We start from the raw sequence: 16,624 nt of genomic DNA, 5'->3' as shown, positions 1-16,624 counted from the left end.
AGGTAAATGTGATTAGGCAAAATGTGCTCTGTGCCCGCCGTGCAGGGCAGATCTTAAGTGCAGGGGAAGAATGAGAGAAGGGTGCCACCCTCAAAACTACCAAGAAATGCAACTCTTAAAGTTTCACGAGTGCCTGAACTGAGCGCTGTCTTCCTTGCCTGTCTGGGCCTTTCAGTTGCTCTGGTGGGAACACTGGTGTCTCAGAGGCATCACTGGAGTTTGTTGTGCGTCCCACCTTTCGGTGTCCCCCGGGTGGATGCCCCAGGGTCCTGCAGTGGGAACCGGGCAGCAGTCACACGGTGGCGGGGAGCAGGTGCAGCCCACCCTGAGCCAGGCCCTCAGGTGCAGCTGAGCTGCGGCAGGCTCTGTGCTGGGGATGGGGGACCGGGTGAGGGGAGGCTTCAGGCCCTGGCCACGCCGGCAAGTCATTATACCTTTCGCCAGTGCCCCCTGCCCTGCGGCTGCCTCTGCCTGTGTCCCCACCCTCCCCCACCCCTCTCCTGGAAGGACTCGTCAAGGTCACTGGGGGTGTCCTTGTTAGCAGAATCTGAGCTCCTGTCTTCATGCTTGGCTGCAGGAGGTGCTGCTGGTTGTCCAGTACTCGGGTTCTGGGATGTGTCCTGATCTGGGGTCTGCTGTCTCCTCACCTTTCTTCCTGTTGATGGCTCATCCTGCCCCCCCCCCACTCCACCCAGAGAGAACATCCCCCAGCTCAGTCCCAGCATCCCTTTGGGGACACACAGCCCCTCAGAATGTCCTTCCTATACTGAGACCCCAATGTCCACTCTGTCGTGTGGACAGCCGTCTGTTCTGGTCATCTCACCGCTCCAGTGCATTAGTGGGGTGGGGGGCTCAGCTGGCTCAGAGGGAGGCCCTGCTGGGCAGGTGGGCAGTCAGGTCCCACGGTCCTCTGGGGTTCTCTACGTGCCCTCGACAACCTGGTTCCACTGTCATAGAGTGTTCTGGAGCAGGAGCCCCCCACTGCCAAGGATCTTCCTGGGACCACAGAGCCTGTGGGAGAGACCTGGAGGGCAGCCACAGCTGGTACCAGACGTGTGTAGCCCTGTCTTGTAGGCTGGGAGGCCCCAAAGGAGACCTGGTGAAAGAGGTGACAATGGGACCCCTAAAGGGGAGCAATTAGGGAGAAGAAGCGAGAGGTGAGCCGAGTCAGAGACTGGGGAGCCGCGATTGCAGGACCCTCTCAAGGGGGCTGGTGCTGGAGGGAGCCCGTGCCATAGAGAGTAGAACCCCATCATTAGGGGTCTGGGATGCAGCCCCCAAGCCAGTGTCCCCACATGGAGACAGCTGATGATGTTGACTTTACATCCCATACCCAGCCTTGTCATCTTGCCTCTGGTTCTGCAGTTCTGATTAACCACTGAGCAAGTCCCCTAAATGATGACATGCTCGGGCTGCCAGAGCTGGGAGGACCCTCAGAAACCGGCTTGTCCAGCGGACAGAGCGTGAATGCCTGTGCCAGTCAGCTGGCGCCAGGACACGGATTAGACTGGACCCACGAGGCTTAGCCCCGTGCTCATCCCCCCAAACCCTGGGGCCTCAGCCAGCCACTGTAATCCTCCACATCCATGTGCCATCTGAGGTTTCAGCCTCAGCCCGCAGGGACAGGGCTCGGCGCGGGGGGTGGGGGCGCAGAGCCCTGCTGGCTGCATCTGCCTGCGACATGGGGGTGGGGCAGACAGGGGATTAGAAGTCTCTGAGATCAACATCACAAGTGTCTGGATTTTTCTGGTTCTGAGGCTGTGGACAGCCCCTGGAGTGGTGGCTCTGTGGGGGGAACATTATAGCTTCTGCAACACAGGAGCCCTGGTAAGTGGAACCCTGGATCCTGGGCTCCCAGAATTTGAGAGCAGGAGTCCCCTGCCTGGGGCTTGGAGACACGGGCAGAGAAGGTGGCAGAGGGCAGGCAGGGCAACATGCAACTCATGGACTTTGTAAGGGAGGGACGGCCGCCCCTAAGAACTGCGTACCAACAGGGGGTCAGGGAGAGAGACAGAAAGGGACCCAGGGAGCCTGTGAGCAGGCACAGGGCGGGAGGAATTGATGCCCTATCGCCCAGACTCCCCCCTCCAGGTCCCCTACAAGAGAGGCAAGATGCGTCATCGCCCTGGACGGCCCCCTGGGAGATGAGGACCAGCCCCCTGACCATCACCCCTCTCCAACAGGTGCCGAGGGACCCTCCTGTTCACAGGGGCCACTTCTGAAGCTGGGGATCCCCTGGGTGGCAGCCAAATCCAGGATGTCCACGCTGAATGTCCACTGCCTGAAGCCCTCGGCTCTGTGCCTGCCGTCTGGGGTCCCAGGGTCCCCAGGCCGCCAGCGGCGCCACACGCTCCCCGCCAACGAGTTTCGCTGCCTCACCCCAGAGGACGCTGCCGGCGTGTTTGAGATTGAGCGAGAGGGTGAGCAGCCCCCCCGGCCCCCCAGGGTCTGGGACTCTGCTGAACTCTGCCGCCGTTGCCCTGGGGGAGAAGACCCTGGAGTCCCCTGTCCTTGGCAGACAGGCCCCCAGAGTATCTGACAGTGTGTTTCTGTGCGTGTGCAGGAGCACGTGTGTTTCAGGCGAGTCGGGGGAAGAGCAGCCCTGAATCCCATGCTTCCCAGGGGAGGCTTGGGGACCCGGGGAGCCCACCCAGCATCTGAGAAGATGCTCAGTGGACGGGGTTCACCCACTTGTGCTTCCTGACGCAGCCTTCGTCTCTGTCTCTGGCAACTGCCCCCTGAATCTGGATGAGGTCCGGCACTTCCTGACCCTGTGTCCAGAGCTGTCCCTGGGCTGGTTTGTGGAGGGCCGCCTCGTGGCCTTCATCATTGGCTCCCTGTGGGACGAGGAGAGACTTACTCAGGTGAGGATGGGGTGACCTGCCCGGTCCCGGGAAGGCCTCAGGAAAAGAGGCCACCACTTCCCATGGAGGCAGAAGGTGGGGGAGGAGCGGGAGGCTGGGATGTCTTCCTCCAGATCCAACACAGGAGCTCACGGTGGGTCCTCTCCTGGCAAGACAGCCCAGTCCTTTGGGGTCTCAAGACCCTCATGAAGGGGACCACAAAGGGGCTGGGGTCATAGCTCCTATTTGTGTAGAAGGGGGCCTGATTGGAGACTCTCGGGGGTGGCTGCTCTTGGCCCAGCAAGGGTGGTGTTGGGGTGCACAGAGGCGACCCTGACTCGTGTCTGTCTCTCGCCCCAGGCGTCGCTGACGCTGCACAGGCCCGGGGGGCACGCTGCCCACCTGCACGTGCTGGCCGTGCACCGCACCTTCCGGCGGCAGGGCAAGGGCTCCGTCCTGCTCTGGCGCTACCTGCACCATGTGGGTGGCCAGCCGGCCGTGCGCCGGGCCGTGCTCATGTGCGAGGACCCGCTGGTGCCCTTCTACCAGAGGTTCGGCTTCCATCCCGCGGGTCCATGTGCCATCGCCGTGGGCTCGCTGACCTTCACGGAGATGCACTGCTCCCTGCGGGGCCATACCGCCCTGCGCCGGAACAGTGACCGCTGACCCCCCCCGGGAGCCCACGGTCAGGGGCTCCTACCCAATCCCTGGTCGGTCCCCTTCTCTGCCCTGCCGTTCTCCTGCACCGCTTGGTCTGAAGGGAGACAGCGATTCCCAGTGGATGGTGGAGAGGGGGGAATGGGTGAAATAAAGAGAAGGCAGGGTGGCTGCTCCCAGCCCAGGTGCCCTCCTGGGGCACAGTACTTCTGTGGTCTTCTCTGTCCACGCCAGGCCCTGCGGACCCCCTGCATCCAAACCACACCCACACGTGCTGGGTCCTTGAACTGGGGTCAGTGGGAGGCATCCTGCAGCCTTGCTTCTGCGTCCTCACCAAAGGAGCCCCTATCCCCCCAGACCCAGGGCTGCCCCTTCTGGTCCTCATCCCTGGAGTGGGGGCAGCTGGGGGGAGGGAAGGGCAGGGGCCACCTCTCAGCTCCCCCACACCCCAGGTGCCCCGGGTCCTCTGCCCACAGTAACTTCCATCCCATCAGGTGGGGGGTGAAGGATTGAGGGAAGGTGCCAAGTCCAGCACAGTGGGTGAGACAGACCTGAAACGGGGGTGAGCGTGTAGTGAAAAGACAGACACATGTAGTTTGGCCAGGGGGGAGTCAGGGGGTCTCTCCTGCTCTCCATGGCAGGAAAACAAAATGCCTTCTTGCAGCCCACAATTTTATTGGCAGAAGTCACATGAGATCATTAGGGAATAGCTATATGGGGGAGTTGGATTAGCTCCCTGTAAAGAGGGAGTAAAGTTAAGGCTCTGCTGTTATCAGGAATATCTTGTTTGTTTCCGTGGGGACAGACGCTGGGGTAGGCAGTGAAGCCGGCAGAGAGCACGTGCCGCCCTAAGAATGTCCGCTGGGCATGCTTCCTGGGACAGTCACGGGGGCGCAGTGTGCCGCACCCTCGAGTCCCGGGCAGGTTCTGGTCTCTGCTCCCCCAGGCTGCGACAGAGAGGCGGAGTGAATGACCGAGTGCTGCACCCCACCCCAGCACTGCCTCTGCCCGGCCTGCCCTCCCCTCCAACCAGCGGACCCTGACTCTCCTATGGGGAGGGGCAAGAGGCAGGGGGCCGTGGCCAGGCAGGGCTGAGAATGTGGCGGGAACCCCAGCCTCGTCCCCAGGAGGGGCGCACTCACAGTAGTGAGGAGGGGACCATACCAGCAGAGCCGGAGGTGGGGGCCGAGCAACAGCCCAGGACCCTGGAAGAAAGGAGTCCCCCCAGGAGGTGGTCCTGATGGCTGGGCAGCAGGGGGCTGTCAGGGCCTGGGCCCCGACCTGCAGAGATGCACAGGCTCCGAGTGTCCCCCAGCCCGGGCCTGAGGAAGGGGGGCCTCGGTCTCCCAAGGAGCCCCCCTTCAGGAGGGTCTCCCCTCAGACTCGGCCTCTCCTGGGGGAGGGAGCTACTGGGAGCAGGGCCGGCCCCATGGGGTCTCTGGGGTGTGTGTGGGGGAGCTGCGCAGGCCGACAACTCCGTCCAGACACAGTCCCTGTGTCCTCCGAGCTGGGTGGGAGCAGCCGTGCTGGCCCCGCTGGGCAGGTGGTCAGTGTAGCTCCTGGTCCAGCTGGTACTTCTCCCAGAAAGTGAAAGTGAAGTCGCTCAGTTGTGTCTGACTCTTTACGACCCCATGGAGTGCCGCCTCCCAGGCTCCTTCATCCATGGGATTTTCCAAGGCAAGAGTACTGGAATGGGTTGCCATTTCCTTCTCCAGGGGATCTTCCCGACCCAGGGATTGAAACTGGCTCTCCCACATTGCAGGCGGACGCTTTACCCTCTAAGCCACCAGGGAAGCTCTTCTTGCAGAAGCAGCTGGTGAAGGGTAGGCAGGTGAGGGCCTGGGGTAGACCTGGGGTAGCCTGATGATGAGCAGGGTGGGTGGGGAGGACACAGGGTCACTTCCAGGTCCAATTGGAAGCCTGCGGGGAGGACTGGGCATATCCAGGCTTGAACTCTGGGACCCGGGTCGTCCTATGTGTCATCCCCTCCCAGGGTGGGCACCCTAAAGCTGAGAGCCTGGGGCAGCGGGAGGTGCCGCTGGAGCTGCCAGAACACAGCTGGACTCCTCCCTCCCACCCTTTCTGCAAACATTGAGCACCTACTGTGTGCATGCCCAGGGCGTAAGCAGGACAGGCAGCCTGCTCCGGGTGGTGCACGTTGGGAGGGACAGACACTGAACAAGCCCACAGCCTGAGGAGGAACTGATCAACACACTGCTGGCTCTTAGGGTCAAGAAGGGTCACACAAGGGCGACTTCATTTGCCCTAACTCCTAGGTGTGGGGTGTGCTGGCAGGCGGCCTGTCAAGGTCATGGAGAGAAAGCAGAGAAGAGGCGGAGCGGAGGGCGGGGTCCCAGCATGGAGGTGACCTTGGAGCATGAATCAAGGGTTCGGCTGTTCCCTCTCTTCCGGGATTAAGGAGTCAGCAGTGGGAACCTTGCAGCTGTCACACGGAAGAGGAGAGGGAGCAGGTGGGCCCCGTTTGAGAAGCTCCCTGGGACCCTGACACCAATGCGGCCCTTGCCCACCTGGCCCAGATCAATGGTCAGCCGCCCCGAGCCAGGCCTTCTAGGCGCCCTGAGCTACTGCCGGCTCTGTGCTGGAGGCAGGGTGCAGGGGGTGGGGTGGGAGAGAGTTCTCCGGGCCTTGGCCACGCTGGTGGGTCAGTATACCTTTCACCGATGTCCTCTGCCCTGTTGCTACCTCTGCTTTGTCCCCCGGAGGAGCCCTGGGGCCTCTGGCCCCTACCCGCCCCCAGCAGTCCTGGGAGGACTCCCAGCGGCCATCAGGGCGAAGCTGAGCTCTTCTCTGCACTCTGGCTGCAGGAGATGCAACTGGCCACTCCTCCTTGGGTTCAGTGATGCTCCCGATTCTGGATCTGCTCGTCTCCTCACCTTTCTTCTGGTTATCGTCTCATCTTGCCCACCCTCGGCCCCGAGAGAACATCCCCCAGTTCAGCCCCCACTTTCCCTGTGGGGACATGCAGCCCCTCAGAAGACTTCAATATCCTCTGATATTGAATATTGATTGAATATTGAATATTCAATATTGATATTGATATTGATATTGAATATCAATATTCAATATTGATATTGAATCTGATTGAATATTGAAGACTGAGACTTCAATATCCTCTCCTTCGTGAGGACAGCCAAGTCTGTCTGGTCATCTCACCGCTCTAGAGCGTTAGTGCGGTGCGGGCTCAGCTGGGTCAGGTGGGCAGTCAGGTCCCATGGTCCTCTGGGGTTCTCCCTGTGGCCTGGACAACCTGGTTCCACTGTCATAGAATGTTCTGGAGCAGGAGCCCACCACTTCCCAGGATCTGCCTGGGACCACAGAGCCTGTGGGAGAGACCTGACGGGCAGCCACAGCTGGTACCCAGATGTGTGTAGCCCTGTTGTGTAGACTGGGGGGCCCCGGAGGAGATCTGGCGGAATAGGTGACAATGGGACCCCTAAAGGGGAGCAGCTGGGGAGAAGAAGCGAGAGGTGAGCTGAGTCAGAGCTGGGGGAGCCGTGGTCTTGGGACCTTCTCTAGGGGGCTGGTGCTGGAGGGAGCCCGTGCCTTCGAGGGTAGAACCCCATGATTAGGGGCCTGGGACGCAGCCCCCGAGCCAGAGTCCCCACTCGGACTCAGCTGATGGCGTTCACTTTGCATCCCGCACCCAGCCTTGTCCTCTCATCTCTACGCTGGCGTGAGAGTGGCGTCGCCGGTCACTGCCTCACAGGTAGGTGGCCTTCTCTCCTCCTCAGAAGGCCTCTGAACAGCCACAGGCAGTGGAGTGGGCACAAGAGATAAGAGTCATGACCAGGGAGGGAAGGCATGTGGGGTGGGCTTTCCAAGGGCCCAGGAGGCTGAACCGTGGGTCTAGGCCTCTGCGGGAATTCCATCTCACTCCTGGGTCCCTGCGGGGGCCCTCATCATGCCCCCCATTATTCTAGCAGGGTCCTCTGGGGAACCTCACATATTCCCAGCAGTTCTGTGGAGTCCTGCCCCAAGGCCACAGAAACAGAGTCCAGAGCCACGGTCACCTCCAAAGCAGACTGAACCCTTTGGTAACCATTCCCAAAAGCCCCCTGATCATCACCAGCCAGCTTCCTGACCCCAGATGAGTCAAAAACGTCCACTCCAGTGCTGACCCTATAGCACCCGAACCAATCACCTAATGTCAGCTCTCCAGCAGGAATTTTCTTTGTCTTGAGGCTTTAAAAATTGCCTACTAACCCACAAGAGGCCCTGATGCTGAGAAAGATTGAAGGCAAAAGGAGAAGGGGACGACAGAGGAGGAGATGGTCAGAGAGCGTCACCGACTCAATGAACGTCAGTGTGAGCAAACTCCTGGAGATAGTGGAGGACAGGGGAGCCTGGAGTGTTGCAGTCCAGGGGGTCCCAGAGAGTCGGACACGACTTAGTGACCGGACAGCAACAACAACCCACGAAAAACATCATCTCTCCCTCGAGCATGCCCACTGTCCTAACAGCGTCTCCCAGTCATAAACTCTGTTCTCCCTTCGGTCAACTCTCCCGGGCTGTCAGAAGGTGTCGGCCTGCTGCGCTCTCGTGCCCATGTTATCTCTGCCCTTTGTTCTTACTAAACTCACTCCTTTCTGCAATACTCTGTGTCTGGAAATTCTCTTCCAACCCACGTGCGGACTGCCATGAGTTCCAGCCAGGCAGCCCTTGGTCCGTCTACACTCTCTGCCACAGATTCCACTGGAAAGAATGGCTGGGGCTACAGAGGTTTGCAGCCCGCCTGCTCTGTGCACACAGCGGGCTGGGTACCTGTGTGGGGTGACCCACATTCTTTCCCCACAGGAAGACAAACAGGTTTCAAAGTCATGACCAAAAGGCTGTTGGGAGAACATGCGCTTTGAGTAGTGGCTCTGAGCCCAGGTTGCACAGGAGAATCCCCTGGGGAAGGTACATAGGCCTGGAGTCCCATCCCAGGACTTTAATATCAGAATCTCGGCGGGTGAGACAGGTATTGGAATATTTTTAAAGCTCCCATGGGATTCCAATGGGCAGCCAGGCATGAGGACCATGGTTCTGAAGCAGGGAAATCTGGACAGTCATGGCCGGGGGCATCAAACCAGGGTGTACATTACAGGTTTCCCCCACTGTCGGAAAGTAGGGAGTTCTCATGAAAAGTTTTGTAGGTTAAAAGGGCATAAAGCGAAGAAGCAATTACCACTAAGTTATATGGAAACACTTTTGAGTGTTCCCATACCCCAAAATAATCTTCCAAATCATACCAAATAACATGTAAAACCATTAAAATGACACTAACATAAAGCAAAGGCAGGAATCATAAGATAATCACACAGCGTTTATCAAATAGAAATAATGTACGACAGTTAGACTAAGAGGCTAAGAGGTGGTGATGACGGTGGGTTAGGGTCAGTCTTGGTGGTTGCAGGGGAGAAAGGTACCTGAGACTGGGGTGCAGGACAGAGAGGAATGGTTCATCTAATGACATCTCACCACCGTCTGAATCCATCAGGGCAGGCAAGTCTCTGACAGCTGAGTCTTCTACGTCTGCTTGCCTCGAAGTCAAAGGTCAAGGTCGCTGTCTGCTGTACCTGATGTGGCTGGTGTGGCTGGTGAGGAAGGCTGGGAATAGGATAGTAAGCTTGGCTGCTTAGCTTAACGCGTTTTCCTATCATAGAACCCTCAGTAGGCAGTCAATGTGCAAAGCCGCCCTAAACCTACATGCTGTTTCAAAATTAGTCCTATTTTCCTGTTAATCACTGCAGCCCTGGCAATCACAGCGAAAACCTCAGTCAACAGCTTCTCCAGTTCCCGGACGCCTTCCCTCGGGCCTTTTACAACCGCCTTCAGTTTGTTCGCTGCCAAACAATTCCCCAATGCTGTTTTCGATTTTCACCTCTTTTCTTTTTTTTTTAGTTCTACTACTTTATTGCTACCAACCCATCTCCCTCCACCCTCAAGCACACATGCTCAGTCATGTAACCCCATGGACTGCAGCCCGCCAGGCTCCTCTGTCCATGGACTTTTCCAGGCAAGAATACTGGAGTGGGTTGCCATTTCCTTCTCCAGATTTTCACCTCTTTTCAAGTAACAGCGAAAATCATCTTCAGATTTCTTTTGGTTAGTGAAAACAAGTACTAATGTAAGCCTTTCATAAAGGCGAAATGGCAGAACGTGGGCTTTTGAGAAGAAGGCAATAACTGTATGAGGTTTGGTAGCCAAAGGGTCCAGCCAGCCCAAGGCTCCGATAGCTGCTTCCCTGTGCCCCATGCCTGGTGCAGACCTGCAATTCTCCCTCACGTCCCTTTTCCGGCCCAGGCTGACCACGTCCCTTCTCATACCTCACAAACGGGGTTGCCAGACAAAATTCAAGACCTCTGGTGAAATTGAAATTTTAGATAAACTCCTTTTTAGTATAAAAATGTTCTACACATCGAATGTATGCGTGCATGCTCACTCACTTCAGTTGTGTTCCACTTTTTGTGACCCTGTGGACTGTAGTCCGCCAGGCTCCTCTGTCCATGGGGATTCTCCAGGCAAGAACACTGGAGTGGGTTGCCATGCCCTCCTCCAGGGGATCTTCCCGACCCAGGGATTGAACCCACGTCTCTTAGTCTACTTGCACTGGGAGGCGGGTTCTTTGCCACCAGGCGCCACCTGGGAATCATTCATGCTTTAAAAAGTATTTGTTGTATACCTGGTTCAAATTTCACCAGGTGTCCTGCATTTTTATTTGATAATTGGACAGACTTAATGGACATAACCTGGGGCTACTCCCTTGGTTGATGGATTCAATTACAGCCCAGGGGAGGAGGAGGACATATCACTAGCAAGTCTGCTGCTGCTAAGTCACTTCAGTCGTGTCCGACTCTGTGCGACCTCATAGACGGCAGCCCACCAGGCTCCCCCGTCCCTCGGGTTCTCAAGGCAAGAACACTGGAGTGGGTTGCATTTCCTTCTCCAATGTGTGAAAGTGAAAAGTGAAAGTGAAGTCGCTTAATCGTGTCCGACTCGTAGCGACCCCATGGACTGCAGCCTACCAGGCTCCTCCGTCCATGGGATATTCCAGGCAAGAGTACTGGAGTGGGGTGCCATTGCCTTCTCCAACTATCAAGTCTAGTGGCCTGAAATGCCTCAGTGGGGAATTCCCTGGCAGCCCAGTGGGTAAGACTCTGTGTTTCCACTTCAGGGGGCTTGGGTTCAATACCTGGTCAGGGAATTAAGAACCTGCGTGCTTTGGGGTTAGGCCAAAAAAAAAACCTCAGCAGATTTTTACTCTGGCTGGTACCAGACACTATTGCTGTCACTCTTGATGTTGATTTCACTGCAGAGGGCACCCTCATCTTTGTTCCCAGCACCCCCTCCCTGTAATGGGGTATTGTCATTTTCTTCCTGTTGACCAGGAGAGAGGCCTCATGATCACCCTTCCCTGCCCTTTCCTGCCCACCATGGGAGCCATGCCCCCGTTTAGCTGTGCTTTGTATCTTACTGGTCTTGTTCTCTGAGGATCCGTGTGCCTGAACGGGTTTTCCAGAAAGCATACGCCATATGGTGTCCAAACAAAAGAGCCTGCATTTCTTCACGACTCCAGGCTGTCGTGATCAGCCACCAGGGGGCGAGGTGGAGCCACAGGATCTAAGAAGAGCTTTGTTGTTTAGTGGCTAAGAGGTTTCTGACCGTCACAGACTGTATCCCGTGAGGCTTCTCTGTCCCTGGAATTCTCCAGGCAAGAATACTGGAGTGGGTTGCCATTTCCTTCTCCAGGGGATCTTCCAGACCCAGGGATGGAACCCACGTCTTCCTGCTTGGCAGGCAGGTTCTTTACCCACTGAGCCACCTGGGCAGCCCCTAACAGAGGAGGCCTTTTCTGGGGCCCCAGGTTGGAGGTCGGGGTGCCCAGCCCAGGTCCTGCACATGTCTGCCCCAGCAGATGTGAAGGCCAAACCTGAGGAAGTCTTCTGGTCAGTCCTGAAAAGTCAGTCGTGGGTCCCCAGAAGGGGAAAGACTGGAAGTTGCCCAGTGGCAGGTGTGGTGAGTGGGGGGGCCATGTGAACTCTGGGGGTTCTGCTGGGCTGCAGACAGCAAAGGGGCCCTGGGTGAAAGGGTGTGGGGGCACCCGGGCTGGTCTGAGGTCACTCCAGCATCAGGACCAGGTGGGCCCAGCAGCACCTGGCCGGGCCAGCACTGGCGCGCCTCCCGGATCCTGGTGAGAGCAGGGGCTCCTTCTGTGGTGTGTGGACAGGGGTCAGCCCTGCTGTGCGCGTGTAGAAGCTAAGGGCTGATGGCAGTGTGTGTCAACGAAGGACAGGGCTGGGTGCTCGCTAGGGAGCGGCTGAGAGCTGCAGGAGGGGTGTGAATTGGGGGTGGAAAGGGAAGCCAGGGGCCATCTGCTGGCCTGAAGAGGGGCTGGGGTAGTGGCAAAGGAGAGGGGAGCAGGAGGCAGTTTGCTGAGACTCTAGATTCCGAGGGAAAGCTCACGTCAGATACTAAGATCAGAGGGCAGCCCTGGGCATGGGGTGAAGCCACTGGTAGACAGGGAACTCTGGAGTGCACCTGTTAGGTGAAGCAGTCTTCCGGATATTTAAGTAAACTTCAAGTAGAACAAGTATGCACAAAATCACACAAGTTAAATTTAAGAATGTAACGTTACATTTCCAGCACCTCCCCAAAAGCCCCGTTTGAGGGGACTTCCCTGGTGGTCCAGTGGTTAATACTCTGAGCTTCCACTGCAGGGGGCGTAGGTTCCATCCCTGGTCTTGGAACTAACATCCTACACGCCGCTTGGGGTACAGCTGGGATTTAACAAAAAGCCCACCCCCACGCCCCCAGACAGGCACTGGTCCTCCCAGTGGTAAAAGAACACAGCTGCCCATGCAGGAGACCCAAGAGACCTGGGTTCCATCCCTGGGTTAGGAAGATCCCCTGGAGGAGGGCGTGGCAAACCACTCCAGTGTTCTTGCTTGGAGAATCCCCAAGGACAGAGGAGCCTGGCGGGCTACAGTCCACAGGGTCACACAGAGTTGGACACAACTGAAGTGACTTAGCACACACTGCATTTGGAGATCTTCCCCAGTGCTCAGAAAGAGGCATACGTGCGGAACCAGACTTTGGTTGCCTACACCATGGAGGAGGTGATGTATGCGGACAGGGCCTCCGGGGTTTGTCAGTGATGGGACCCTTTCAGAGGCTTGTCCCTGTGGACACAGTAAGGTCTGAATAGCGCAGTAGCAGCCACGCGTGTGTGTCCAGGCTCACTGGTCCCACCTGCCCATCCGAGAACCAGATTTGAGCTGACAGGTGGCTCACTAGCTCCCTTTGCTTGGTAGACCCTGACTGGAGGATGCAAAGCTGTGAACTGATCATTTGGAAAATCGACGGGGCCCAGCAGCCCCGGGGGCCACACACAGGTCACCTCCCCTCTCTGAGTTTCAGTTTCCCTCTCTCTGACATGGGGTTCATACTCACTGGGCAGAGCTGTCATGTGGATTAAAGCAGACTCTGATCCAGGGTTGAGCAGGTATCAAGTGCCATAAATGTAGCAATCTCGGGCTGCCAGGGCTGGAAGAACCTCAGAGGAGGGCATGCCCAGGTCCCCAGGGGACAGAGGGTGATGCCCCAGCCAACCAGTGAACACCAGAGCAGAGGTTAGAGCCTGACTCCTGAGGCTTAACCCTGTTTAGAAATCAATGTCAGGCCCAAAATGGAGTCTCTAGTGCTAAGCCGCACCAAACTGAGGTTTTAATACCTAACCTCTCGGCAGCTTCTGCCTCTCTCGGATCTGGGATGCTAAACCAGTCAGTCTGGAATTTCCTGGTCAGCACTAGTGACATACTCTTCCTAATAGACCTCATCTACTCTTTCATTTAAGAGGCCCCAGCAGTGAAAGAGCTGAGTCTCAACCGCTGGACCATCAAGGAATTCCTCATCAGCTCTCTCCTTGTTCCTGGCCCCTTCAGTCTTTGAAGGTCTCCGATTTTGTACAACTCTTTGGAACTCCTTTCTAAATACTTATTTCTTTCGGACCGTGCTTGGTCTTCGTTGGTGCACACAGGCTCTCTCTCGTTGCGGTGCACAAGCCTCTCATTGTGGGGGCTTCTCGTTGCAGAGCACAGGCTCTCGGCTGCCTGGGCTCAGAGGTTGCGGTTCCCGGGCTATAGAGCACAGGCTCAACAGTTGAGATGCAGCTGCTCCACGGCAAGTGGGATCTTCCCAGATCAGGGGTCGAACCCGGGTCTCCTGCCTCGGCAGGTGGACTCTTTACCGCTGAGCCAGCGGGGAAGCCCTGGAGCTCCTTTCTACTTGCCAGGTGGGATGGTGCTTGACTCATGAATCCCTGAATAAAGCCAATTTGATTTTAGAATGGACTCGGTTGACTTCTGTTTTTGAGCAGTCCCAAGTGATCTTTTCCCCAAACTCCGGGGCCTCGTCAGCTGCTATAATCCCCTCTGTGTCCTGCATGCCAGCCTGAGGTTTTGCCCTCAGAGGCTGGGGACAGGGCCCAGCCCTGCTGGCTTCCTCCTGCCTGGGGTGACGTGGAGGTGGGACATTGCCTTGGAAATCTCTGAGGACACTGTCATGCGCTGCCTGGCCACACCTGCTACAAAAGCAGGTCCTGGGTTTCCCTGGCTCCTGAGCCCAAGGACAGCTTCTGGGCTAACTGGCCCTGTGGTCTTGGTAAGTGGGATCCTCTCACAGGCTCCCAGGAACAGGAGTCCCCTGCTTGGGGCTTGGAGACGTGGGGAGAGAAGGTGGAGGAGGGAGGGGAAGGCAACTCGCAAATTACGGGCTTCGTAAGAGAGGCATGGCTGCCTCTAAGATCTGCACATCGACAGGGGGTCAGGGAGAGAGACAGAAAGGGACCCAGGGAGCCTGTGAGCAGGCACAGGGCGGGAGGAATTAATGCCCTATCGCCCAGACTCCCCCTCCAGGTCCCCTACAAGAGAGGCAAGATGCGTCATCGCCCTGGACGGCCCCCTGGGAGATGAGGACCAGCCCCCTGACCATCACCCCTCTCCAACAGGTACCGAGGGACCCTCCTGTTCACAGGGGCCACTTCTGAAGCTCGGGACCCACTGGGTGGCAGCCAAATCCAGGATGTCCACGCTGAGCATCCACTGCCTGAAGCCCTCGGCTCTGCGCCTGCCGTCTGGGATCCCAGGGTCCCCAGGCCGCCAGCGGCGCCACACGCTCCCCGCCAACGAGTTTCGCTGCCTCACCCCAGAGGACGCTGCTGGCGTGTTTGAGATTGAGCGAGAGGGTGAGCAGCCCCCCCGGCCCCCCAGGGTCTGGGACTCTGCTGAACTCTGCCGCCGTTGCCCTGGGGGAGAAGACCCTGGAGTCCCCTGTCCTTGGCAGACAGGCCCCCAGAGTATCTGACAGTGTGTGTTTCTATGCGTGTGCAGGAGCACGTGTGTTTCAGGCGAGTTGAGGGAAGAGCAGCGCTGAATCCCATGCTTCCCAGGGGAGGCTTGGGGACCCGGGGAGCCCACCCAGCATCTGAGAAGATTTCTCAGTGGACGGAGGGTCACCCACTTGTGCTTCCTGACGCAGCCTTCGTCTCTGTCTCTGGCAACTGCCCCCTGAATCTGGATGAGGTCCGGCACTTCCTGACCCTGTGTCCCGAGCTGTCCCTGGGCTGGTTTGTGGAGGGCCGCCTCGTGGCCTTCATCATCGGCTCCCTGTGGGACGAGGAGAGACTTACTCAGGTGAGGATGGGGTGACCTGCCCGGTCCCGGGAAGGCCTCAGGAAAAGAGGTCACCACTTCCCATGGAGGCAGAAGGTGGGGGAGGAGCGGGAGGCGGGGATGTCTTCCTCCAGATCCAACACGGGAGCTCACGGTGGGTCCTCTCCTGGCAAGACAGCCCAGTCCTTTGGGGTCTCAAGACCCTCATGAAGGGGACCACAAAGGGGCTGGGGTCATAGCTCCTATTTGTGTAGAAGAGGGCCTGATTGGAGACTCTCGGGAGTGGCTGCTCTTGGCCCAGCGCGGGTGGTGTTGGGGTGCACAGAGGCGACCCTGACTCGTGTCTGTCTCTCGCCCCAGGCGTCACTGACGCTGCACAGGCCCGGGGGGCATGCTGCCCACCTGCACGTGCTGGCCGTGCACCGCACCTTCCGGCGGCAGGGCAAGGGCTCCGTCCTGCTCTGGCGCTACCTGCACCACGTGGGCGGCCAGCTGGCCGTGCACCGGGCCGTGCTCATGTGCGAGGACCCGCTGGTGCCCTTCTACCAGAGGTTCGGCTTCCATCCCGTGGGCCCATGTGCCATCGTCGTGGGCTCGCTGACCTTCACGGAGATGCACTGCTCCCTGCAGGGCCATGCCGCCCTGCGCCGGAACAGTGACCCCTGACCTGCTGCCTCCCGGGGAGCCCACGGTCAGGGGCTCCTACCCAATCCCTGGTCGGTCCCCTTCTCTATCCTGCCATTCTCCTGCACCGCTTGGTCTGAAGGGAGACGGTGATTCCCAGTGGATGGTGGAGAGGGGGGAATGGGTGAAATAAAGAGAAGGCGGGGCGGCTGCTCCCAGCCTGGGTGCCCTCCTGGGGCACAGTACTTCTGTGGTCTTCTCTGTCCACGCCAGGCCCTGCGGACCCCCTGCATCCAAACTGCGCCCACACGTGCTGGGTCTGTGAACTGGGGTCAGTGGGAGGCATCCTGCAGCCTTGCTTCTGCGTCACCAAAGGAGCCCCTATCCCCCCAGACCCAGGGCTGCCCCTTCTGGTCCTCATCCCTGGAGTGGGGGCAGCTGGGGGAAGGGCAGGGGCCACCTCTCAGCTCCCCCACACCCCAGCGCCTCAGGTTCCCTGCCCACAGTAACCATGCTTGTGCCCCATCGCGTGTGGGGTGAAGGGCTGGGGGGAGGTGCAGTGAAAGCCCAAGAACTGCTCCCCCACCCCCAGCACGGCTTCCGCCAGGCCCTCCACTCTGCCCAGCCAGACCCCTGACTCTCTCTACAAGCAGCTGGGGCTGGGGTACCGCGGGAGTCCAAGGATTTACCAGCATCGTCTCAGCACACCTCCTGAAACCCTCCAGGTGACCCCAACCTGGCTTCTGCCCCTAACAAATCCCTCGAAAGTCCCCCAAGCTTCCACAAATCCTTTGGGCCATGCCCGCCCCCTGCTCCTCATGGCTGACC

The 16,624-nt window shown here is 58.4% G+C and overlaps 2 protein-coding genes across 2 annotated transcripts; both read left to right on the top strand.

Annotated features, from left to right (window-relative positions):
- The first annotated feature begins 1,740 nt into the window (after nucleotides 1-1,740).
- On the top strand, nucleotides 1,741-3,698 carry LOC110152065 (serotonin N-acetyltransferase). Its single transcript, XM_070478455.1, has 4 exons — nucleotides 1,741-1,827; nucleotides 2,184-2,420; nucleotides 2,710-2,864; nucleotides 3,204-3,698. Exons 2-4 carry the CDS (start codon nucleotides 2,258-2,260, stop codon nucleotides 3,507-3,509), a joined length of 624 nt encoding a protein of 207 aa, XP_070334556.1. The 5' UTR covers nucleotides 1,741-1,827; nucleotides 2,184-2,257; the 3' UTR covers nucleotides 3,510-3,698.
- Nucleotides 3,699-14,582: 10,884 nt separating this feature from the next.
- LOC110152081 (serotonin N-acetyltransferase-like) lies at nucleotides 14,583-15,838 on the top strand. Its single transcript, XM_020915628.2, has 3 exons — nucleotides 14,583-14,745; nucleotides 15,039-15,193; nucleotides 15,533-15,838. Exons 1-3 carry the CDS (start codon nucleotides 14,583-14,585, stop codon nucleotides 15,836-15,838), a joined length of 624 nt encoding a protein of 207 aa, XP_020771287.2.
- The last annotated feature ends 786 nt before the right edge of the window (nucleotides 15,839-16,624 follow it).

This window comes from Odocoileus virginianus, chromosome 17 (assembly GCF_023699985.2).
Source record: "Odocoileus virginianus isolate 20LAN1187 ecotype Illinois chromosome 17, Ovbor_1.2, whole genome shotgun sequence".
NCBI classification, from domain to species: Eukaryota; Metazoa; Chordata; class Mammalia; order Artiodactyla; family Cervidae; genus Odocoileus; species Odocoileus virginianus.
Note: the sequence above shows the minus strand (reverse complement) of the source record. Positions and strands in the feature narration are given on the sequence as shown.

Coding starts and splice junctions, on each gene's coding strand:
- LOC110152065 (XM_070478455.1), top strand. CDS start 2,258: ATGTCCACGCTGAATGTCCACTGCCTGAAGCCCTCGGCTCTGTGCCTG. Junction 2,421..2,709: donor GTTTGAGATTGAGCGAGAGG/GTGAGCAGCCCC, acceptor TTCCTGACGCAG/CCTTCGTCTCTGTCTCTGGC. Junction 2,865..3,203: donor ACGAGGAGAGACTTACTCAG/GTGAGGATGGGG, acceptor CTCTCGCCCCAG/GCGTCGCTGACGCTGCACAG.
- LOC110152081 (XM_020915628.2), top strand. CDS start 14,583: ATGTCCACGCTGAGCATCCACTGCCTGAAGCCCTCGGCTCTGCGCCTG. Junction 14,746..15,038: donor GTTTGAGATTGAGCGAGAGG/GTGAGCAGCCCC, acceptor TTCCTGACGCAG/CCTTCGTCTCTGTCTCTGGC. Junction 15,194..15,532: donor ACGAGGAGAGACTTACTCAG/GTGAGGATGGGG, acceptor CTCTCGCCCCAG/GCGTCACTGACGCTGCACAG.